The 25738-nt window shown below is 43.3% G+C and overlaps 1 protein-coding gene across 1 annotated transcript in view; it reads right to left on the bottom strand.

Annotated features, from left to right (window-relative positions):
* EGFLAM (EGF like, fibronectin type III and laminin G domains) overlaps window positions 1-25738 on the bottom strand; it is a 149365-nt gene that overhangs the window by 97902 nt on the left and 25725 nt on the right. The window contains exon 2 of the mRNA XM_048504664.1: window positions 3313-3422. Within this exon, the coding sequence (XP_048360621.1) occupies window positions 3313-3422 (110 nt within the window). The remainder of the gene's footprint in view (window positions 1-3312; window positions 3423-25738) is intronic.

Below are 25738 nucleotides of genomic sequence, written 5' to 3'. Positions count from 1 at the left end.
TACTACCCGAATGAAAACTTTTCAACATGCAAATGCATTTCGAAAGTGTTTGCACTAGAGTCTAGACCCTAGCCCACAGGTTCCCAATGTAGTGCCCTGAGAACTGTGGAATCCTCGGACACCTTTCGTGGGGCCTGCCAAGTGTTTTTCAAAAGTGGGTGGGGCCAACAGAGCTTCTGATTGGCCTGTGGAGATCTGTCCAATACTGCCCAATGTTTCTTAGCTAGCGCTATATATTCTTGTGTGTATGCAAGAAAATAGTTCTAAAAGGTTCATCCTGCTAATCAGAGCTTCTGCCCGAAATGCTGAAGAGCTATGAAAGGTGTTGTGGTTTTTCTGGGTTGTATGGCTGTGTTGCAGTGGCCTTTTCCAGAGGTTATTTGAAAACACAGAAATTCTGGACCCCTCTGACAACCACTACATCAGACTACATAGAGAAGCCATTGAAATCCACAAGCACATGGACAATTTCAACAGAAAGGAAGAAACCATGAAAATGAACAAAGTTTGGCTACCAGTACTTAAAAACACTAGAATCTAGACAATGGTTAGTGAACCCCACCCAGACAGGATGTCTCCAGGCAGGAAGCAATCAAAGGGATTAAAATGCCAGGCAACTACTATGCAGAGGCCCTCACTAACTGATTATGCAATTTCATTGTTACTTACATATGCTAAAATGGGTGGATTCCACTCAGCACATGCAAATCACATTTGTTAATTGCACCGTTTACACTCGTTAACCAAAGCAAATGGTTCTTTCTCCCACCCTGGACATTCCATAGGTATATATACTCCACTTGCTTTACTACCATCAAATCCATAGGTATATATACTCCACTTGCTTTACAACCATCAGATATATACTCCACTTGCTTTACTACCATCAGATACCATCAGCAGAAGCAGGCAAAACGTCAGGAGAAAATGCTACTGGAATACGGCCATACAGCCCGGAAACCCCACAACACTCCAGTGATTCCAGCCATGAAAGCCTTCGACAATATACTTAATATACTTAGACAGAGTTCATCCAAAAAGTGCTCATTCAAAGAGGGCAGGAACTATAATTGAAAACTAAATCTAAAACATATCAAAAATTTCTCAAATGGACAACAGATACTGCATCAGCTAAACGCAAAATTAAGTCATATTCCATCAACTTGAAAGGTGTCAAAGGAATATGGATGGATACGGGTTGTCTTCCTGTCACTTTCAAGAATAGCTAGACTGCTAAAATGAGAGGGTGAGCAGGAAATCAAGGAATGTATTTAATACACAAAGATTAACTCCCATATCATTTACCAAACATAAATTCTTTAAAGAAAAAAGCAAAATACAATAGGCCTGGATTCCTGACCCTGCAGACATCCAAATGAGAATCTATCTCTGTGAGAGTTCATGTCTACCACTGCTAAAGCAAGCCCAAGAGAGTTTGGACAGCTGGACCATTTAAAGACTTCAGAGACAGGGACAGCAGCAGAGAAACGAAAGGAAAGAAGCAGACCTGCTATGCTTTTTGTTAGCATTTCAGCTTTTGAAGAGACAGAATCCCTTTGAAGAGCTGGAGGTGGCCATCCTAGATGAAAATCACACATTAAGCCTTTCCCAGGGTTTCTCTTTCCTTACGTTTCTTGATGAAAGATTGCAAACCTTTGGATAGGGTTTGCCTTAATTTTGCTTTCTTATTTGTAAAGCTCTTTGATATTGAAAGTGGTTTAGAAATAATAATAATTATTATTATGAAAATATTACACACATGTGCCTCTTATTTAGAAGCACCAAATCTCACAGAGAATAGGACTCACTTTCCATGTTCCCTTTCTTACATCAACTTCCATGACCCTTCACAGGCTAAGAGATGCTTGGGCCGTGGTGGCGAACCTTTGGCACTCCAGATGTTATGGACTACAATTCCCACCAGCCCCTGCCAGCATGGCCAATTGGCCATGCTGGCAGGGGCTGATGGGAATTGTAGTCCATAATATCTGGAGTGCCAAATGTTCGCCACCACTGTGCTAGGGAATCCCTGGGCCTAACCTGTTAACTCCATCACATTCACATGTTACTTGCAGGGTTGCCTCACTTCTCGTATTTGCTGTTCCTGCTCCTTGTGTTAACATGATATTGAAGGCACTTCAGCTTGTCTCCCACTCCCAGTGGTGCAGAAGACGAGGTGTCCGTGTGTTTTTTTTATAATGGGCCAAAGAGTTCCTTCCTTAAACTGTTTCTATTGAGCAGTGACAGTCCATAGGGACAAACTGAAGTCCCAATCCAGAGTAGGAACAGCATGTACAGGAAGAGAGAACACATAAATATCACGAGATTGTGATGGGGTTCAGATAAATCACTCCCAAGTTGTGGAAACTGGTCCTCAGAGGGTGGTGCATTTAGTATTTCCATTCAACTATCCTGGCAAGTTTGCTTGGGATTGCTTCCCTCTTTCATAAGAATGTAAGATGAGATTTGATTAATCAAACAAAAAGTCCACTTAGTGCAGCATCTTCCTTTCCTAAAACAGGTTATGAACGCTTCCCCTGATGTCACCCATCAGCAAACCACCATGATAAGATCTCTTCTGTTAATCAAAGTCTCATCCTTTAAGTCCTGAAATAAACTACACATTATTATATAAAGGGCCGACAGCTGAATTATAGTCAGTGGAATACTTTGTGGAGCTTTCATTTGTTGAAAGTTTATGAGGTAAACACTGGCTAACCTTTTAACTGAAAAGATCAAAGGACTGTGTCTAAATGTCATGGCATCAGCAAAATGACATCATATATACATGGAAAGTTACAAACATCAATCAAAATGCACATTTCCATCTACAGCAGCGGTTCTCAACCTGTGGGTCGCGACCCCTTTGGGGGTCGAACGACCCTTTCACAGGGATCGCCGAAGACTCTCTGCATCAGCGTTCTCCATCTGTAAAACGGATAAATGTTAGGGATGGGGGTCACCACAACATGAAGAACTGTATTCAGGGGTCGTGGCATTAGGAAAGTTGAGAACCACTGATCTACAGTAAGTCCATGCCTATTTAAGCTTCACATGGTCTGCCATTCTAGTCAACACTCACCAATATGTTGTTTTTTTCACTCATTGAAATGTATTCTGGGCTGAGACAGACAGGTTAACAGTGCAATCTTATTCTGAGTTATTCCAGTCTAAATATATTGAAATTAGAGGATTGAGACAGGCATAGGATGGAAGTAATTTAGGAAGGATGCTGTACTGTTCTTCAGATTGACAACAAGCATGGGATTTATTATCAGTATATTTCTAAACCAGATTTTCAAAAATACTCACAGTGTAGCCCGAGATGATGCTTGCATGCTGCTGAGGCATTCTCCATTGTACACTGAATGCTGTGCAATTCAGAGAGTCCAGTATTATATCCAAAGGAGGCCCCAACCTATCTGTCTCAAAGAAAAAAAAAGACAGCATGTAAGAAACAATAAGAATAAAATATCTTCTGATAGTCAGACCAAAAGTGCATATTGATGCAAGCTGTCAATAGGTTCTCTTCTGCATAGAAGAGACCTAGAACAGTTCCGCAGGGCCTGCAAGATGGAGTTGTTCCGCCAGGCTTTTGGGGAGGCCAGCCACTGAGGTGCCGTCCCTTGCATTCTGTCCTCTATATTCCATACCAGCTTTGGAATTACATTAGGAATATGCTGCCACAGGAGGTGGTGATGGCCACTAACCTGGATAGCTTTAAAAAGGGCTTGGACAGATTTATGGAGGAGAAGTCGATCTATGGCTACCAATCTTGATCCTCCTTGATCTCAGATTGCAAATGCCTTAGCAGACCAGGTGCTTAGCAGCAGCAGGCTATTGCTTTCACATCCTGCACGTGAGCTCCCAAAGGCACCTGGTGGGCCACTGCAAGTAGCAGAGTGCTGGACTAGATGGACTCTGGCAGCAGGCTAGTTCTTATGTTCTTATGTTCTTAGGAATTGATCACCACTGAGCTGGGCTACTGATATCTAGATCTATGACGTTTGGGAGTTATTGGATATTTTAAAATGATTTTAACTAAGATGTAATTTATTATTTATTGGGGTTTATTGATTTCGTTCTGCAGTTTAACTTGTACACCGCCCAGAGCCCTCAGGGGATGGGGGCAGTATATCAAATGCAATAAATGAATGAATGAATGAATGAATGAATGAATGAATGAATGAATGAATGAATGAATGAATGAATGAATGAATGAATGAATGAATGAATGAATGAATGAATGAATGAATACTTATTTTGATAACTGTCAATCCAAATCCTACCCTCCTCATCATACACGTGCAGTAAGCAACTTCCTAAATTGAGCTATTCTTTTCAAATTAGCCCCACCTGCTATACAAAACACAACAAATTAAACACACAAGAGACAGAGGTACTAGTTGGACAAAAGGGCCGGAATCTGGAGCTACGGTCTGTGGAGTCTATCTGTCCCAAAGATATTGAAATGATTTCTTAGGACACAACTGAGAATATTCAAGAGGGTCTTCTACACAAGTACAAGGAAGATTCAAAATGAATATATAATCTGGAGTATCATTTAATTTATTCACTTATCAAATTAAGTATACTTTAGTATTTTGCTGTACTAGGTATTTACCCAACAAGTTTTGTATCTTGCAATAGATGAATATTTTTTTCCCTTGGGTCCTGTCTATACTGAGGACCAGCGCCCCCTTTTCAGGGTTGTGCATTTAGTTCAGTACTGTGGCGGCTTAGCTGTGATCTTTTATTATTATATCACAGGGCACCTTTTGTTGTCCACGCTAATAGACCTCCTCAGTTAATTGCTGGTTATCCTTGGCCAGATCATCAAAGAAATAATAAATGTAAACAGAGATGATGGGACATCATAAGAAGAGCCTTTTTAATACCCAATGAATGAAGAACTAATAGAGCCTGACTTCTAACTTCCATCTATAAGGAAACCGAAATCTACTCACATCACAGGACCAAGAGACAGCTCATTCCACGTGCACAATTATTTTTTCTTTTATATCTGTCCTACTAATCAATTTCTACTTCGCTAATACATTTCATGCACATGTGCTTAGTTAGTCAACTGTGGCAGAAAAAAAAGAGGCTCGTGGTGGAAAGCGCTGCCAAATCACAGCCAGCTTATGGTGGCCCCATCAGGTTTTCACAAGAGATGCTCAGAGGTGGTTTGTCATTGCCTGCTTCTGAGTAGTGGCCCTGGACTTCCTTGGTGGTCTCCCATTCAAATACCAATCGGGAACTCTTGTTTAGTTTCCAAGACCAAACAACACTGGGCTAACCTGGTCCATCCATCCAGGTCAGGGCCTTTTGAAACATTTTAATATATTCCAGAGCTGCTTTTCAGAAGTCTGAGGATAATGTGAAGTTGACAAAGATAATGGCAGTGTCACCATTGGAGAGGGAGTATTCAGAAATTCTTGTGTTATTCAATTGGGGTCTGCAACTTGCGGCTCTCCAGATGTTCGTGGACTACAATTCCCATCAGCCCCTACCAGCATGGCTGGCCATGCTGGCAGGGGCTGATGGAAATTGTAGTCCATGAACATCTGGAGAGCCACAGGTTGCAGACCCCTGCATGAAGTCAAGGCTATTGGTCTACCAATAAATCAGCTTAGACTGCTCTCTCATTAGCTGACCATGTCTCATCATTCTTTATTAGCTCATCCTATAGTCCAGTGGTGGCGAACCTATGGCCATGCTGGCAGGGGCTGATGGGAACCAATTGGCCATGCTGGCAGGGGCTGATGGGAATTGTAGTCCATTAACATTTGGGGTGCCACAGGTTCGCCACCACAGCTATAGTCAAAATGTTGATGAAAGAATAGAACAGAGAATGGAAGAATCATGTAACCAACCCAATCTCTGTACAGGAAGGGTAAGATAAAAATTAATTAAATACATTAATGTAATAAAGAGGTAGTTAATAAGGAGGGTTGGACTTCCCTAGAAGGGCATTCTACGGTGACACACCTGGTAAAACTCTGTCTTGTGCTCCAAACTGTCACCTATCTAATGGCAAGAGACATAAAACAAGGCAACCAACTATGATCTGCACTTCCAGATATATAAATATGGTAACCAGCAGTTCTTAAGACAGTATGGTCCCTGATAATTTAGGACTTTAAAGGTCAAGACCATTTAAGGTCCAGAGACAAGCAGGCACCCAGAGGAGTGGGTACAATTTCAAATTTCATGCATCATTAGCCAGATTCCAGACACATTCAGAGCAATTGAAGTTTCTAGTCTTTCTTAGAGTGTTCACAGTAAAAAATTATACAGCTAAGATCCAACTGTGTCAAGGGAACTATGGGAATTGGGGGAAAAATCACCCGCTTCTTCTACTGGCCAAAGCATCTTGTGTGGGCAAGTAAACTGCTATGAAGTCACAGCTGACTTATTCAATCCTATAGGTCCGTGGTGGCGAACCTATGGCACTCCAGATGTTCATGGGCTACAATTCCCATCAGCCCCTTCCAGCATGGCCAATCTGGAGTGCCATAGGTTCGCCACCACTACTATAGGTTTTCAAGGCAAGAGACAAGCAGAGCTAGTTTGCCATTGCCTGCCTCTGCATAGCATCCTAGGACTTCCTTGGTGGTCTCCCATCCAAGTGCTATCAAGGGTTGACCCTGCTCAGGCTGCCAGATCTAACGAGACTTGGCCAGCTGAGTCTATCCAACTCAGGGAAGGAAGAGCCTTACAGTGGAAGAAAACAAACTTTAGACTCAACCTACTGAAAAGGATTCACCCTACTATAGATTTTTCTGTAGCTTTCCTATACTGAATATCTTTTGAGAATGTTATGTATAGTTTTAATAGTTGTTTAACAAGCTTGACTTATATAGGTTGAAACAATAAAATTATAATTGAGTCAATATGAGCTAAGCAAAAGAATTTCTCCCAAAGCACTTAAAACAGTTGTCAATGGGCTTGAACCTAACAATGCATTCCATAAAGACCTTTCAGTAAAACCGAGAACTGGAAAGAAAACACCTTTATCTTTACATCCCAACTTCTCTTTTCTGCCGGCTAATGATATCACTGACCTTATCTGTTGAAACGGTGGTGGGAAAAGCTGCAAAAACGAGGCTTTTCAGCTAGTTCGATCAAAAATGCCAGGTGAAATGAAGTTATCGTAAAGGTCACTTTCGCAGACGTGAAAGAGCCTTTTCCCAGGTTTGCTCTTGTCATTTCCACAAACATTGGTTCAGCAGGTAAACACAAAACCTAACACCATACAAATACTCACCGATATTGATCAGCAACAACACGTTCTTGAAAACAAGCAGAGCAAGCTGACATTTGAGATTTTAAATAATTTACTTTATTGTTTTCTACCGTAGAACAGCTTGGGAGAGGGAAAGTCATAAGTACCAAAGCAGTTGGTGGCAGGAACATGACCAGAATCTTTTGTGGCCGTAGCTTTACAGCAGGTGATCCCAGGGTCAATGCCTGGAATCTATAGGATCTCATATAGGACGCGTTGGGAAAAGATCTTTCTCTGCCTGAGATTTTTGGAGAGATTTAATCAGAGTAGAACTGGACAGAACAGCAACTTCATATGAAATAACAGGATATACTTAGTCTCAAGTTCACAATATATACTACATATAAAAGCTGTGTTGCACAGAACAAGCGTACACTGGTTGAGCCTAGAGTCCTCATCCTGTGTAATAATCAGGTATGAACTGTGGCTTCTCCTCTGTTTTTTCATGAATGGTATCTGGTTTGGAGAAAAACTATGGTTCCATTCCACACAGCTGAAATAAGACATCTTGAGGACGCAAAAAAAGACATCCTAGGAAGGCACTCCACACAGCCTTTTCCCTAAGATGTTCTTAGGACCCCTTATTTCTGCTCAAGATATCTTTTTTAAAAAATGCTTCAAAGATCACTTTTCCGCCTAAGCCACCTGCAAGACATCTACTGCCTGGCTGTGTGGAATGCAGAGCTCAGGAAGTGTCTCAAGTTACCCGCCTGGCCATTTTGCTGTCTTGTCAGTTTCATCCTTTGCTTGCACCCGACATTTTGTGGCCAGCTGAAAGGATTTTCTTACTTCACAGAAAAACCAAGTGGAGGACAGAAAAACCAATTGGAGGACAGAAAAACCAAGTGGACAGTGGAGGACAGTGGATGGAGGTCAACCAAATGCTTTTCGGTGGGCAGCAGACCTGTCCTCCAAGTGGCTAAGATTCTCTTATGTGTGTTTGTGTAGCTATGAAGATGGCTCCTCAAAAATTAAAAAAAAAACCAGGGAAACTATATATTGCTGGAATTGGCAGAACCAGCTGAGTACAACTGTGTACTTTTGGGGCTGAAAAGGCACCCAGGACTGGAGCCTGCAGAGCAAATGTCCTGGAACAACCTTCAGCAAATTGAGGCAGGAAGAATCCTTACGCCAGCACCCAAAATGTTGGGCACAAACAGGGTGAAACTGACCAGAGAGCAAAATGGTTGGGCGGGAAACAGCATATTTTCCCCCTCTAGTGCCTTTGCTCTCTGGAAGGCACCAAGAAGTCGCCTCTTTTTATGACACCCCCCGGACATCTTATTTTGGGTGTGCTGAGTAAAAAGAGGCACTTGCCTCTTTTTAACACATCCCATAAATGTCTTTTTTGTGCTGTGCAGAATAGAACATGGTGTGTCCAATGTAGGAGCTTCAGACTTTGTTTCCCCCCTCAACATCTAACAAGTGGGGGAGACCATTTGGCCAGCTGGAGAGACCCATGTGTATTCAGGGATTATTATGGGTTCCTCAATGGGCCAAGTAGTGCTTCTTAAGCCATTTTAGGTTGGGGAAATGGTGTGCTGAAGAGACTCTTCCTTGTGTATCACAGCCATGGTCTAAAGTCACCACAAATGTTGGGATTGAGGAAACCCACCACTCATATCTGATTTTGCACAGGGTGGAGACCACAGACACTATCTGTGAACTCCATAATGTATGAAGCAGTTCTTGCCTCTCACCTTTCTTCCATAGAATTCCCAGTTAACATCCACAGACATGAACCAGGACCAGACCTGCTTCACTAGAGAGCTGCTATATCAGGTACTTTCACACCAAGCTCATACAACCTTTTCTGAAGTTTTCCAAACTCACTTCCTGGCTATTGGGAGGAGGAGCTCCTAAACCACAGGCCAACAGGGCACACTCCTGGCAGTCGCTGGGTTTGGTGGTAAACTCTGGAAAATCTCTGAACTCAACTTCCTAAAGTTCTATCAGAGGGAACATGTCATGATATACCCCAATCTTGTCAGGTCCTGGAAATTAAGCAGGTTGGTAGTTGAATGAAAGACCAGCAGGTTCATTGCTGGGGCAGGGGGGGCCACCCACTGACCAGCCAGGGCAAGGTGAATGCCAAATTGGGGTCCAAGTCTGGGCTGGTAGTGGGAGCCAGTTCTTGACAGGAAGGTAACTATATAGATCTAGATACTGGAGAAATAGAGCAGGTTTTGCTACTGCTGTGTTTACTCCACCTTCCAGAGCTTCAGCTATTGACACAGTGTGAAACGTGACAAACAATCATGGAACACTAAGTAGCCATTAGGGTAGGAATGGCACAGGCTATTTTCCCAAGGTTGGTTGCAACTGCAGCCATGCTGTGCCCAACCGCAGCTTGTGCTGGACCCTCTCACAAGAGGATAATAGCCGAATAGCATGGAGTAAGGCTCACTGCCATAAAATGGAAGAAGCAATATCAGCTGGAGGGTTTACTACATTTTTGGTCATCAAGTGATTTCTGGAGACACCCCTCCCATAGAGCTTTCAAGGTAAGAGACATCCAGAGGTGGTTTGACATTGCCTATCTCTGCTTAGCAAGCCTGGATCTCTTTGGTGGTCTCCCACTGCAACTCGGTAATTGCTGACACTTTCTTTCCAGCACTCTAGCACTTAAGCAAGGGGGAAGATAAAAGGAACTCCTGGGCTGAAGGACAACCAGAGTCAGTATTGCTTCTGGGACCAGACAGGCGACAGCGGACTACACCTATCACTGTGCCTCTCTGCAACTTAACAGACTTTTACATATAGTTGCTCACTGGCTCCAAATGACACAAAGTCCAGGGCTGGCCAAGTAAAAATTGCAGAAGCAGATTGTTTATTAATGCAAACATAGGTGAGCGCTTGTGCATAATCACACATGCAATGTGAAAATGACCTGTGCACCTGCCCTCCTGCAATCAAAGTCGAGTGCTCAGATTAACCACAATCCTAGGATAATATTTCCAGAAGGACAGCTGTGTTAGTTTCTTGCGGCAAAAACAAACAGGAGTCTTAGTGGTCTCTTAATAAGACTTCATGTGCGGTCCTAGCAGTTACTCTAGGAAAACCAGCTGTGAAAGAGAAATAAAGATTTTGCAGTATACATCATAAATGTTTTTACAGTGTGCAGGTAAACGGCCTGGACTTACTTAGCCTTCTTAATAAACCTGGATTCACCAGCTGCTGTGGAAAATCCTCACTGGGGCTACTCTCTTTTCCAATCAAGAGAACCTGATCTTCAAGGGCAACCAAAGCCACAGTAGTTATGGCTGTAATCCTAAGGACTGTGATCCTGAAAGTAAGCCCTGTTGGATAACATAGGCCCCTTCCGGACACGCAAAATAATGTGTTTTGAAACCACTTTCACAACTGTTTGCAAGTGGATTTTGCTATTCCGCACAGCTTCAAAGAGCACTGAAAGCAGTTTGAAAGTGCATTATTCTGCATGTGCGGAATGAGCCACAGTTTTCAGTAAACCAGCATGACACCAATGGGGTGTAGTGGTTAAGAGCAATGGACTTTGATCTGGAGAACTGGGATTCATTCCCCGCTCCTCCTCATGAGCGGGGGACCCCAATCTGATAAACCAGGTTTGTTCCCCCACTGCTCCACAGGACGCCTACTGGGTGACCTTGGGCCAGTCACAGTTCTCTCAGAACTCTCACAGCCCCACCTACCTCACAAGGTGTCTATTATGGGGAGAGGAAGAGAAGGAGTTTTTAAGCTGCTCAGAAACTCCTTACAGCTGATAAAATAAATCCAAACCCTTATTCTTCTTCTTCTAGACCTAAATACTTCCTGTGTTCCTTAATCAGCCCTTTTGTCATGCATCTGGTAATCATCCGCTGAAAAAGAACAGATTTCATCTGCTGAGTTTGACATAAGACTGCTTGTGCCAATCACGATACAATCTGCAAGATATTACACACTCCCAATGAAGACACACTCTGTAGGCTTCCCTTACCACAAAGCATTATTGTTTCCCAACCTGGTACTGCCAAAAAAAAAACCCCAAAAAACAACCACTTTCATTTCATTTCATCTCTTCCTGATGCAAACTCTGCTTTTAAGTGTTTCAATTCTTCAACAACATAATCTTCATTATCATTATCTAAGGCAAGTCAGGCTTGGACAAAATGGAAGTAGAGAACTCGCCCACTGATTCTTCCCAAGTAAGAGCGTTTCTGTGAAATTATGGAGTATTTTGCTCTAAAACAGCATATTCTCCAACGATCATTTCAGCCAAAATACTCCTAATTTTCAGAGATGTACTGCTGGGAAATGCATCCCCCAAATACCCCAGTGTTAACGCAATGTCTCTATGTTATTTTTATTCTATATGTTTCTATGAAGCACAAAATGACTACCCCACAGAAGAGAGATCTCATCATTTCCCAGTTGCCACGCCTCCCCAGGCCTCCAGCCTGCCCTAGTAAGATCTCCTCCCGGGGGTAGTCAGGGCGTCCTGCAGGCTCGGATACAAATGAACCAAACAAATAAAGTTACCTTTCTGTTTTCTGTTCTAAACAGTTAATGCTTAAGAATACCTGCCCATCATCTACAAACATTTAACAAATAACTGCCGCACCAAATCATTTCTTGATCTTTCAAAGACACCCAAACCCAAACTGAAACAACTTTCAGAGTTTCGTCAGAAACAGCTCACCACGATGTACTTGTGGTGAGTCAGGCTAAAGCAGGGGTAGGGAACCTGCGGCTCTCCAGATGTTCAGGAACTACAATTCCCATCAGCCTCTGTCAGCAAGGCCAATTGGCCATGCTGGTAGGGGCTGATGGGAATTGTAGTTCCTGAACATCTGGAGAGCCGCAGGTTCCCTACCCCTGGGCTAAAGAAACAAGCTGAATGGGATGAAGATGGGAAGGCAACGTGAAAAAGGGGTCAGGGAATCTGAAATGGAAAAAAATGTGACATCTCATTCTTTTTTCTGAAGTATGTAATTACCACAGCTCAGCTGCAAAGAATGAGGAGCCAAAAATCTTTCAGACGCAGCCGCTGCAAAGCAAGGTGATGGCACTGAAACAATTGTACTCTCTGACTTAAAAAAAAGGACCGCACAGTTCCATTCCTAGGTTAGCTCAAAAATGTGGAACATGAAAACAGGCAGTATGTTCTTTAACCTTCCATATCGCTGCCAAGTCTGGCAATTGTATTACTATATTGGAAAGACTGTTTAATGGAAATCTTCAAGTGTTCATGAGGCAATGTGGCAAGAATCCCAACTGCCACTTTAAATTCATTAAGCTTCTAAACTTAAAGGTATAAGACAACCTGAATGCAGAAACCTCAGCATACAAAATCCAGAAGACTGCTTTAAAGACTGTCTCAGCTCTATAAAATAACATGCTAGCATTGTGCCAATCTTGTATTTAATTACTCAATGTATAAACCACTCTCCTCTGAGAGAGAACCTTCTAAGGAGTACTTTTTACAGTTGTGAAATTTATTGCCCCCGTTTAATTTGAAGGGAGGCACTTATTTGGGTGTTAGTTTATTTGTTTATTGTATATGCACTGGACATTAATGGTAGATGTGCTGGTCCGGTAGGTAACCAAATGATAAAGATGTTGTGGACTATAGTCAGAAAATGTGTCTTTAAAATGTTTAATTTTGGCTGAATCATTTTCAAGACTTTTTGTCTGAGGATTTGATGATCTTTGGGTAGCACGGCAATGCATGATGCAGCATAACCGGCTTTATATCACCATTGTCCACACAAAAAATATACAGTATGGTCAATACACTTAACATCAGTGTATACTCAATGAGAAATAATGATTGGCTTGAAATTCTCTAATGTTTTGTCTGAACAAAACTAAGGCTGGTTCCACATGGGCTAAAAACAGCAGTGTGAAAACGGTGTGAAAACAGTATAAACCCTTTTACACCGTTTTAAACCGTTTTACACCATTTTCACACTGCTGTTTTGGGCCCATGTGGAATCAGCCTAAGGACTTCAGCAATGAATGATTCTATTTTTGCAAAAGTAGGGCAAAACTAGAATGCAGGCTGCTTTCCCCCTTACCCCAGTCAGATCTAAAAACGTCTGTGAATCACCACGAGAAGCGGTTGCTGCTCGGGGTGGGGGGAAGGCAAAACCAGTGGATGCCGCCCAGGGAAGGGCGGAAGGGAATGGGAACCATGCTTGTAAAGGGCTAACGTCACTGAAAGAAAGGAGGGGCGATCCGAGGCTTTAAAGGGGCTCCCCTCCTTTGTCCCAGCCACGTGCTCGTTAGGTGACAATTTGCCTGCCCACCTCTCCCTAATTTTCTTCATATGTTAATGCATGCTTATTTTGTCATAGCCTAGATTAGTTGGCGGTTTGGCGCATGGGTATTGATCTGGAAGGGGAAGGGGAAGGGAGCTAGGGAGCTAGGCTTTCCCCTTGGGAATGGCAACAGCGGCAAGAGGCGACCACCTCTGCCAAACTGGGCAACGGGGGGAACATTGCTTGCCAGGAGCCTCCGCCCGGCAGAGCCCCACAGTAGAACGAAGCTCGGGATGGAGCACCCGCCCTGCGGAAGTTTCAGCACGTTACCCGCATGACCAGATCCAGACCCATGCTTAGCCTCACGCTTCTGCTCAATAAAATGGCTATGGCCAATTTATTACCCCAGCAATGGCGTGGGGTGTGTTATTGGTAAGGGGTTTCGCAAAGAATGGGTCCACCCTCAGACAGCAAATACTTCCTTGGTAAGGTACCAAAGATAGTAGATAAGCAATGGATGAAGCATGGAGAACCATCATAGAGAAAACAGCACAAGCCCATTCACATGTCAAACGGTCTGCAATTCAGGGCACCACAATTTTCAGTGTTTAAAAAAGTAAAGGGTTTTTTTTTCACAATTTACGATCAGTTTGTGCAATCCAAACAGAGAGGTGGTCATTCACTCCTAATTTCAACCAGGAGGGTTAACCCCTCCTCCCACACTCTGGAATTCTCTGCTATTTTCTGAATGTTTTGCTTCATTTTTGTTTTTACATTTTATTCAGATCAGCACTTTGAAGTATGAGCAGATATCGTCTCCAGGGCAGAAACTCGGGTTTGTCCAGATTTTTAAAAAGGGTAAACTCACAGCTGTGTGGTTACATCCTGGAAGCAAGCATAATACATGCCATGTGTCTTGCAAATCATTCATTACCTTGGAACGAAAATACACAGGACATGGGCATTTTACAGATTATCTGGATAAAACCAACAGCACACACCATCAGAAGTGTTTATAGGCTCAAGAGGGGTTCATACTGCCGGCCTGAGTGAGTAATAAAGAAACTGATTTAAGTGACTCCAAATGACTCTCCAGGATTTCAAAAATTCCTTCTCGTTTTGAAAATCTTGGGGTTAGTCAGTTCCTTGGCACAATCTGACCCAAATTTAAACATGTTTAAACCCACTAAGCTCAATAGCCTTAAAGCGATTCGAGTCTATCACAGATTGTAGTCTCTGAGAATCATTCACCCAATGATTGTTCACAGAATCTTCTCAAGGGACGTCTTTGCTTTAATTATTTGAGACAAACTCATCGGCAGTGCATTGCTAAATAAAGTTACACCCTTCTGCATTTATTTGGTTGTTTAATTGATTGATTTATAGTCCGCCCTCCTCCTATCAAGATGGACTCAGGGCGCTTGTCTTTTTAACTACCACATCACAATGCTGACTCATGTTCTGTGTACAGTCTAAGACCCCCAGATCCCTTTTGCACAAACTATTGCAAAGACAAATGTCTGCTGTCCTATACTTATGCATTTGAATTCCCCTACCTGTATGCAGAACTTTACATTTATCTCCACTGAAATTCATATTGTTTTTAGCCCAGCCTGTCAATACAATTCTGTATCCTGACTCTGCCTTCTACCATATTTGCTACCCCATCCAATTTAGCATTATCTGTAAATTTAATAAGCATTGCCTTTATTCCTTCTTCCAAATCATTTATAAAGATCTTAAAGAACACAGAGCCCAGAACAGATCCCTGGGGATCTTTTCACTCCTGTCCAAGAAGATGAGGAACCATTAAAAATGCTCTTTGGGTATGAGGTTTTGTATCCCTGGAATCAGGAGATAAAGAACCTCAGGTAAATGACACTGGAAAATTAATGCAGAGCTGAGTCTCTGCACAGAGGTATTCTATAGCCTGGCTGCTTAAGGAATAACTTAACTCTGAGGCTTGTTACTTAGAAAAGAAACAGAAGTACTTTATTGTGCGAGAACTCCATGTTTCATAGGAAAGGCAGAGTAAAAGCTTCTATGCCCTGGCTTAAAAAAAGAAGTTAGTACAGTCAGTTGAGGTGCAGAAGTTGAAAAAATTGTATGCTTCCGCATCAAAATACAGTCCTGAACAAATATGAGACTTATTCATTTTTATGTTCTGCCTTATTTTGTGCATACTGAACATGGTACTTTGATACAAGAGCATTTGTAGTTCATCAAACAACTATAAAACAGGTAAGGTGGAGCAGGGAGAGGGAGGCACCTGGACCTAGGCAATGCATTCTACAGCAAAGGAAGTCTGGCATGTTGAGGTCTGTGATGGAGGAACATGGAATCCTACTAACATATTTTTTCTGAGGCAGGCAATAGCTAGTTATCTGAGCTAGAATGGGGAGAGATTGTAGAAAGCATGTCCAGACCTCATGGTGGACCGAGAAAGAGAAAAGGGAAGTGACTGGAAGGAAGGAATTCCCAATAGTACCATTCTGTGTAACAAAAGGACAGTAGCAGGAGTGAACAATGGAAAGGTCTGTCTACCTGTATATTAACTCTTTACTGCCCTCCCTGAGACTCCAATGTCAGTTCTAGCTTTAATCAACATTGCACGGTCTACTCCTTCCAAGAGAAAAGATCTCTCTCAGCCAGAGACAATGGACAGCTGCTTCCCAGAGTGAATAATGCTGATCTAGATGGGTCAATTATACTGAAGGCAATTTCAGGTATTTCCTGGGTTCGTAGATACTCAGAACGACTAAAAGTGTCTGCATTCATAAGTATCACTGCACTGAATATAGCTAAGACTTGGCTGCGCTTCCAACTGGCACAAGTTCCTGGATACCTAAGTGACGATAGAGTATTTTATTAAATCAAAATGCCATTGTTTTCTGGAGTCAAAATAGCATTCTGCTCTATTGATTAGTCGCTTGATTTTTAATGCCTGCTTGGCTTGCCAATTGGCTGGAAACAACCTTCCATTGGCTGGTTCTATCCCTATAGCGCCAGTCTGATGCCCAGAAATCAGCAGGTGCAGTTTTTCATGAGATGGAGCTAAACATTATCACTGACTCACTTCTACAGACTACACAGCTGTTCAAAGGACAGCTACAGAGATAAGATACAAAGCTGGCAAAATCTCATGCCTACCAACCCAACATCACATCAAACAACACAACCATACATATATCAACATTTTATGGCTTGAAATTGGTTGTCCACGGTCTTTTGTCACATCCATTATGCCTGCAGAAATATCTCCATTATTCTCGTGTCCTTCGAGAGTTAATGGTAATATCATAAGTATACCTTTTACTGCATTGCAGGTGAGTTTTTGATGACAACTGAAAGCCAGATCAGTTTCACCCTAAAATACTTGGATTAATGGGTTGGGCTCACCATCCTCTCTTGTATTTGAAAGCAATATATTGAATCGTCACAGTGTGCTTTACACTACTTTGAAAAAAAAAACATACAATAATCTACACAACTCTCATTGTTCCTAGTGCACATTAGATAGCGGAAGACTTCTCACAAACAGGAGCTAGTGATTTTATGTCCCCTTTATTTTCTTTTTTTTTAAGGAAGAATGAAGCATAATTAGAACACGGAATTCAATTCAGAATAGTGTATCTTCCTGAGAGGAAAAGATGCATATATTCCAAGTGCGCCGAGTTTGCACGTTTTACGTGAGACTCCTTTTCCAACATTTTTCCCTTGTGACAATGACAATTCTTTACAGTATGTCAGCTGGCTACACAACAACCAAGGTGTATAAAAATCAATGAACTGTCACTTCACAAGGAGAGGGTGGGTGGGTCTATGCTTTACTCTCTCCCCACACAGAAATCAATTAGGCAGGTCTTTCTACCTCATGGAGAAACATTACTCTGCTTGGTCGCTACAATCCCTGCTTCTGGGAACTTCTGGATATTTACAGTGCAATCCCAATCAGAAAAACACCCTTGTAAATCCACTGAAGTCAATGGGTTTAGAAGGATGTAATTCTGTTTGCGGCCAGATGTGCAGATGCTACCCTAGTGAATAAACACAGGACACGCTCTGGATTGAAATGGGCCACAGCCCTTTTTTTAATTGAATTGCATGTATCTCTGTATTGTTATAGCCAATGGCTCAAACAATAAACACTTGACTGACTGACTTTTTATTGAATGCTGAAGCTGAGCGAACAGGAGGAGCACATCTTAACAGCCGGACAGCATCACAACTGTCCCGGCACCAACCCCAATCTTTATTTGGGAATCCTATATATCCTGGGCTGCCAGGTGCTCACCCCCTTGCAGCCCCTAACTGGTTCCACTGCAGAGGCCTTCATCGGGTTCCACTGCAGAGGGCTTCCCAGCATGCACCCTGAGCCCAACTCATCCCGAGCCCCGTTCCGGGGCCTTGAACCGTGAGGAGGCCCGTCATGCGATTTCAGCCTCCCCACAAGGATACGCTCCTCTGCCCAAGCCGCCAGGGCTGTGACATGAGTAGCCGCACATCTCACTACCCCATCCCATAGAGGAAGGGAGGGTGGTTCAGTTTGTCAAAGGCACCAAAAGAGGCTGAGGCCACCACGTGCTGCCTATTATATAGGAAGCATGCTCCACCCCTTGCCCCGTGCGTCACGCACATCATTGCCAGGTGGTAAGGCTCTGCTGTTCAGCCGTCCAGAGCCACTCACGCTCCTACATGGAGTTCACTGCGTGCTCTGCCCCCTGTCGCAATTACGGGCCTTGTTGATTCAAGTGCCGTCATTTAGAATTGCATGTTTAGCTCTCAAATAAGTGATCTTTAATTACCTATGCACAGAAAGAGACTTTCCGTAATTTTCACATCTGCCCATCTTATCTCTAAGTAGCATCGGAGTCGCCAACTTTTTCTTTAAGCTACCTCTAAGCAATGAAAACTATCCTGAGCTATCCCCCACCAGAGTGCTACTAAGTTCTGTCCTGTCCTTGGAACGCAGCATAGGAAGAGCACCAGATATGAAGCTAAGCAGAACAGACAGAAAAAAAATGCCACAAAATAAAAGGTTTTTTTAAAAAAAGATCAGAACAGATCTTTTCATAATCTTTTCCTGGGTCTTCTAGGAGTAGAGTTGCCAACTCTCAATTTAGAACTTCCTGGAGATTTAGGAGCTGGGGTCGGTAGAATTTGGGAAGGGTAGGGAAGTCAACAAGGGCATAGAGACTACCGTCTACTGCAACCAGTGGTGGGATTCAGCAGGTCCGCACCACTTCGGCAGAACCGGCTGTTAAAAGGGTGCTTGTAAACAACCAGGTGTTAAATTATTTGAATCCCATCACTGACTGCAACCATTTTCTCCAGAGGAACTGATTTCTACAGCCAGGCAATTTCTTGTAATTCCAGGAGAACGCCATACCTGGAAGTTGGCTATGGAGATTAATGAGGTCTTATGCAGTAACCAGTGTCTATGGCAGTGGTTCTCAACCTTCCTAATGCCGCGACCCTTTAATACAGTTCCTCATATTGTGGTGACCCCCAATGGATAGAGGAGCAGTGTCTCGGTTCCTAAGAGCATCGGAAATATGTGTTTTCCGATGGTCTTAGGTGACCCCTGTGAAAGGGTCGTTCGACTCCCAAAGGGGTCGTGACCCACAGGTTGAGAACCACTGGTCTATGGGGATTCACAAGCTTTTTGAAGTAACCAGTGAGCTGCCCGAAGAGGCCGATGAGAAAGATCATAGCCACGTTGGTTATGGCATCATTTCAAAGATCTAATAAAAGACTGGAAATCCCACAGCTCATGTACTCCTTTCTGTATCCATCTTCCAAGACTGAAGACCTCCTAGCTTAAACCTACCCACAGGTTGTTCAGATGTTCACATGGAGAACTTTTACACACTATAGTTTCTTTCTGGGCTGCAAACTGGGACCCTAAACTACTGCTTATTCCTTGTTGCTTATTGTAAGCAAGAAATACACCACAATTTGTTAACACCACTTGATAACATCCCTAATTTAGATTTCACAATAAATTGTAGTTGGTTTTCTATCTTGGTGCAGCACAGAAGGGGGTGAGAATTGAAAATATGTATAAAATATATATTTTTATTGCACTGTGCTATATTCTAAATAATGAAACACTATATATAAAAATCTCAACAGAAAATATACATTCATACCTGAGAACACATACGATACCACAATATCATAAAATATATTACAACCACAAAGCCTCAATTTTAATAATCAAATGCACAATATTTCAGGATGTAACTCATAAAAGACTTAAAAAGACTTGACACATTTCGATCCAATTGGATCTTCTTCAGAGGTTATTAAAACAACCCACATGTACACAGAACTATTCATAATATGTACAGCCTTATTTACAGCCCAGTATGTATTAAATAGGTCAAAGAAACATTAAATCAGTGGTTCTCAACCTTCCTAATGCCACGACCCTTTAATACAGTTCTTCATGTTGTGGTGACCCCCAACCCTAACTTTTATCCATTTTACTGATGGAGAACACTGATGCAGAGAGTCTTAAGCGACCCCTATGAAAGGGTCGTTTGACCCCCAAAGGGGTCACGACCCACAGGTTGAGAATTGCTGCATTAAATGGTGTTCCCAGGTATCCATGACATGTATTGTGAATCTTACAGGTTTCAATTCACCAGGTAACTTTTTAACAAACAAAAAACACTAAGGAGACAAAATAACAGTCAGTGGTGTTCCCAAAGATATCTATGGCTTATATTATGAATCTTACAGGTTTCTATTCACAGAACACCACTTGGCAGACCTGTACTGAAATCAGCTATATGTGGTCAATAATATATCAAAGAGGCAGTCTTTTCTGGTGTTCTGTGAACACACCTGTGAACACACCTGACGCACACACACACACCCCGGGACCGTTCGCACAGATAGTCCCAGTAGGGGCAGGGAAGACGGCACAACCTGCGTGGAGGCTGCGCCATCCCCCGAACGCCTTACCGTCCCTCTGACCTTTCGGCACGTCGCCCAGGCCAGGGGACACGCCCCCCTGCCCTGCATGACAGCTCTGGAGTCACGGGGGGGGTGTCCCCTGGCCTGGGCGACGCGCCGGAAGGTCAGAGGGACGGTAAGCATGCTCGAAAGGGGGAATGGCCGGCCAGCTGGCCGCCGCGACGGCAAAGATGGCGCTTCAGCTAAAACCCGGCCAGGAGCGAGGTTTGGAAACAGCAGCTTCACACCGCTTGGGGGTTGCGAGGCCGCTGCTGCTGCGATGCGGTGGCGGTGGCTATGCGAACCCCTCCACCCATGCGGAAACAGCCAGTCTTTCACGTGGACATCTAAGGTTCCGTTCTCACTCTGAGGAGGAGGGTATCTTGAGATGGTCTTTCAACAGCAGGGTCCCAAGTGATGGGTGGGAATTAACCATTATCCAACACAAAGTTGAAGCCTTCTGCATCTGAAGGCAGCATCAGAAGAAAAGAAGGTGTTAAGTTTTTAGTTTCTAATGAATGTCGAAATTGAAGACCATGTGGCTGCCTTGCACATTTCCTCCATTGAGGTTTGGTGATTGAAGGCTGAGGCAGTGGCTGCACTTCTTGTGGAGAGTACCACAATCCCTGATGGAGCCAGACTGTTGCCTGCCTTGTAGGCTTGGAAGGAAAGTGGAGAAAAATCATGAAGATAAAAGAAGCAGAAGAGCCAAGAAAAAAGAAGATGTGACGAGAAAGAGAGACAGGCTAGAGAAGCTAGAAGACTCTTCTCAGGTCTGTAATCACTCTAGGAGAAACACAAGTAAAAAATGCCCATCAAGGCAGGAAGCAAACTGGGTCAGGAAGTTGTTACAATTGGTTCTGCCTAGAAATTGGTGAGAATCACCAAATCAAGATTTCTCCCTCCTTAGAGCGAGAACTCCAGTTTCTTCCAAGCACTTCAAAAGGAAATGGAAATATATTGATCTCTCGCAAGCCAAAAAGGCCAAAATGTCCGGTAGGGATCCTTCAGCCACCGTGATAACCAATCAACACAGGTATTGGACTTATTTAAACACAATGGTGCTCTTTCCGAGAACAGCCTCTTTACACAGACATCCCACCATTTGTCCAAACAGCTCAGGGCAGCACAAATGAGAGAACAATTAAGGATGCTACAAATTTTGCCATGAACATATTCCACAACTAAACTTATTATGTTCTACTGCAAGGATCAGGCATGAGCCAATCACCCGGCCTGTTCAGGTCAACACTGAACTACTTGAATGCCTGCAAATGAGGCTCAAGCTGGGTTTTTCAAAACCACGCATATGGGAAAGCATTGACCATCCAAACAGATGGACAGACAAACAGATGTTGCCAAAGACTACTTAGACAAACACCAACAGCAGTTCCTTTTGGACACAAAACTTATTTATGACTGATTTATATTATTTGTGAGTGATTTAACTGTCTGTTGAAACAATTTCCTGAAGCCAGAAGAGGAGCAGACCTCTCACACACCCAGACTGTGTGAGAGCACACATGCAAAAATGCCAATAGTGCTATACCACACTGCACATGTGAAGAAGGAATGTGGTGATGCAACTTGCTGAACAGCCACAAACAGGTCAATACAAGGAAGACACATGGAAGGGCTTCTTCTGTGACTGCCCCCAGGCTCTGGAATAGCCTCCCCTTGGAGATTTGCCATGCGCCTACCCGTAAGAACATAAGAACAAGCCAGCTGGATCAGACCAGAGTCCATCTAGTCCAGCTCTCTGCTACTTGCAGTGGCCCACCAGGTGTCTTTGGGAGCTCACACGCAGGATGTGAAAGCAATGGCCTTCTGCGGCTGTTGCTCCCGAGCACCTGGTCTGTTAAGGCGTTTGCAATCTCAGATCAAGGAGGATAAAGATTGGTAGCCATAGATCGACTTCTCCTCCATAAATCTGTCCAAGCCCTTTTTCAAGCTATCCAGGTTAGTGGCCATCACCACCTCCTGTGGCAGCATATTCCAAACACCATACCCTTTATCAGTGGTGGGATCCAAAAATTGTAATAACAGGTTCCGATGGTGGTGGGATTCAAACAGTGGCGCCGCCGCACACACGCACCTCCAGTCCCTATTGGGCAGGGAGGTTGCTTTAGTAACCCCTTCTCGGCACTCAGAAAAAATTAGTAACCACTTCTAGAGAAGTGGTGAGAACTGGTTGGATCCCACCTCTGCCCTTTATGGGTTTAGGCACATAGCAAAGACCTTCCTCTTCACCCAGGCATTTGGTTAGCCCCCCTGGAAACCTCCTGAACAGCTGATGGTCTGGGGGGGGGCATTATTTTAATGTGATTTTAATTGCTGTTTTAATTGGTACACTTTATGATGTTTTATTGTAGTTTTTATTGTTTTTTAATTGTTTTTTTTTAACCTTAGAAACATGGAATTAGGAGGCAATTCAGTGACCAGAAGGCAATTCAGTATGAGGTGGGATATAAAAAATTATACATACGTACGTAAGCATGTGTGTACATACATAGATGAAAAGCTTGACATAAAACCAGCTACCTCTTTGCAACTGGGGAGCAGAATATGGGCTGAACTGGGGAACAAACCAGGTTCAAGCACTCCTAATTACACTACTATTTATCGTCAAAGCCACCATGTGAAACAAGTTAGGGTAGGAGGCAGTGTCATGCCAAAGGTCACCCAATGGGATTCATGGCTAAGAGGAGATAAGAAGTCCCAAGCTCCGCCGCGCCCGTTCGCACCGCGAAGTGTCAAAGCGAAGTCAAGCCCACTACCGCCGAGGCAACATGGACTGTTCCAGCGTCCTTAGAAAAAATTCACCTCATTGTGTGCTGTGAGGGAGGGCTGGGGACTCCTGTATCTGAAGAATGTATCTCTAAGGTCGCTGGATTTTCAAATCTAAAAAGAACTGCCTCTGGCAACAGCAACACTGGGATGTGAGAGAGGGGAAAGGAGGCTGTGGTTCGCTTTGCATCTTTTAAGCTCCAGTTTCTGAGAGGGTTCAGATAAGATTACCAGCTGCGGAAAGACAGTTCTTCACAGGCATGACAAGTAGATGTATAGGACTCTACGGAGCAGTATTTTACTGAAACAAATTCATCACAGAAAGCCATAAACCTCCATTCAGTGCCTTCAGTCCTGCACAGGAGAGTAGTTACAGAGAGCTCAACAGGCTTCACATTATACAACAACGTTACTTCTTAAGGCTGGTTCATACATGAAAAAGAGGAAGAGTTTGGAATTCTACCCTGCTTCATAGAGCCAGCATGGTGTAGAGGTTAAAAGCAGGTGCACTCTAATCTGGAGAACAGGGTTTGATTCCCCCGCAATGAATTGCTCTACCACTTAGGCTGTGCGATTCTTATCTTGGTGGTGAACCAGATTAGTTTGTGCACCTTAAGTCGATTACCTTGGCCTAGTCATTGTTCTTTGAGAGATTTTCTCAGTTCCCACTCCACTTCACCACAGGGTGTTTGTTGTTGTTGTGTAGAGGAAGGAAAGGAGATTGAAAGCCCTTTGAGTCTCCTTACAAAAGAGAAAGGGGGGATATAAATAAATTATTATTATTATTTTCTCAAGTATAAGAGGCTTACAAACTCCTTCCCTTCCTCTCCTCATAACAAGCACCTTCTGAGGTAGGTGGGGCTGAGAGAGTTCTGAAAGAACCGTGACTGGCCCACGTTCACCCTGCAGGCTCCATGCGGAGGAGTGGGGAATCAAACCTGGTTCTCCATATTAGAGACCACAGTTCTTAACCACTACACTACTTGACTCATCGCTGGTAGACTGGAGTGGTGAATCGCATATATTGTGTCCTTTTTCCACACTGCCATCTCCATTGGAACATTTTGGAAGTCGCTGAGTTGATTTCACCAATGGAGTGTCCAGTGTGGAAAGGTCAAGCAAAAATAAAGAATGCTGCATACATGTTGATGTGACTCAGTAAAGGAAAGCAGCTACAAACACTATGGAACAGATTATGGGATTGTAACATGCCTTCTAAACTGTAGGGATGGAGAGTCCATGCACATATGCAGTTAACATATACTAAATCAGGCCACAGTTCTATCTAGGTCAGCACTGTCTATTCCAGGTGAGTTCAACTCATTTGTTATGAGGGCTGGATATGGTATAAATGTAATTTATTCGGCCCTGGTTCAGAGGAGCCAACTTGACTTTCCTTGTATATATTGGGCCTTCCTTATTATCTTCCCCTCCTCAACTACAATTCCAGAAGATCCATTTCCTGTAAGTCTCTTTCTGTGAAATGAGGCTACTATCTACCTTTAAAAGTATTTCTTTTAAAAGGAAACACTTATTCACCCAATGTGTAATTGGTGTTTGGAATATGCTGCCACAGGAGGTGGTGATGGCCACCAACCTGGATAGCTTTAAAAAGGGCTTGGACAGATTTATGGAGGAGAAGTCGATCTATGGCTACCAATCTTGATCCTCCTTGATCTGAGGTTGCAAATGCCTTAGCAGACCAGGTGCTCGGGAGCAGCAGCAGCAGCAGAAGGCCATTGCTTTCACATCCTGCATGTGAGCTCCCAAAGGCACCTGGTGGGCCACTGCGAGTAGCTGAGTGCTGGACTAGATAGACTCTGGTCTAATCCAGCAGGCTAGTTCTTATGTTCTTATTTATTTATTTATAATCAATTTTATATACCGCCCCTCCCCCGAAGGGCTCTGGGCGGTGAACATCATAAAACCAAACCATCACATTAAAACCCAGTTAAAACAGCTTAATGAAACAAATTTGGTTGTGCCAAGGCCCAGCATAAAACTTCACATATTAATATAATAAACCCACCCTGGAAAAAACAAACCCAGAGAGCTGAGGCCCCATAAATTAAGGGCCCAGATGTAAAAAGGGGAAAAGGTTTTTTGAGGGTGTTCAGATTACCAAATAATGGTTCAAGTGTTCCTGGCCCCCAGAAACCAACCTAGAAATGAAAGAAATATGATGGAAGGGCCAGAAACTGAGACGCTGATCTTCCATCTTTCTTTGAACAGTGACAGAGAAAGTAACAAGGAAGACACAGCTAGTTAACAGCAGCTGAACAACATCTCTCTGCTTACAGGTATGTACATCTTGGGCAAGGACAGAGGTATAAACTGAAGGGCTGCTGTCCTTCAGCTTTTAACCTGAGAGCAGGGTCTAGAGCTGGGCAGAAGACCAGTCAGTGGACAGTAAGACCTGCTTGACCATCGGACACCCTTTCTAATTTGATTTGGGGGGTTTTTTCTGCCTATTGTTAGA

Source organism: Sphaerodactylus townsendi, linkage group LG07 (assembly GCF_021028975.2).
Source record: "Sphaerodactylus townsendi isolate TG3544 linkage group LG07, MPM_Stown_v2.3, whole genome shotgun sequence".
In the NCBI taxonomy this organism is placed as follows: Eukaryota; Metazoa; Chordata; class Lepidosauria; order Squamata; family Sphaerodactylidae; genus Sphaerodactylus; species Sphaerodactylus townsendi.
The sequence above is the reverse complement of the archived record's forward strand: the minus strand, read 5'-3'. Positions and strand labels throughout refer to the sequence as shown.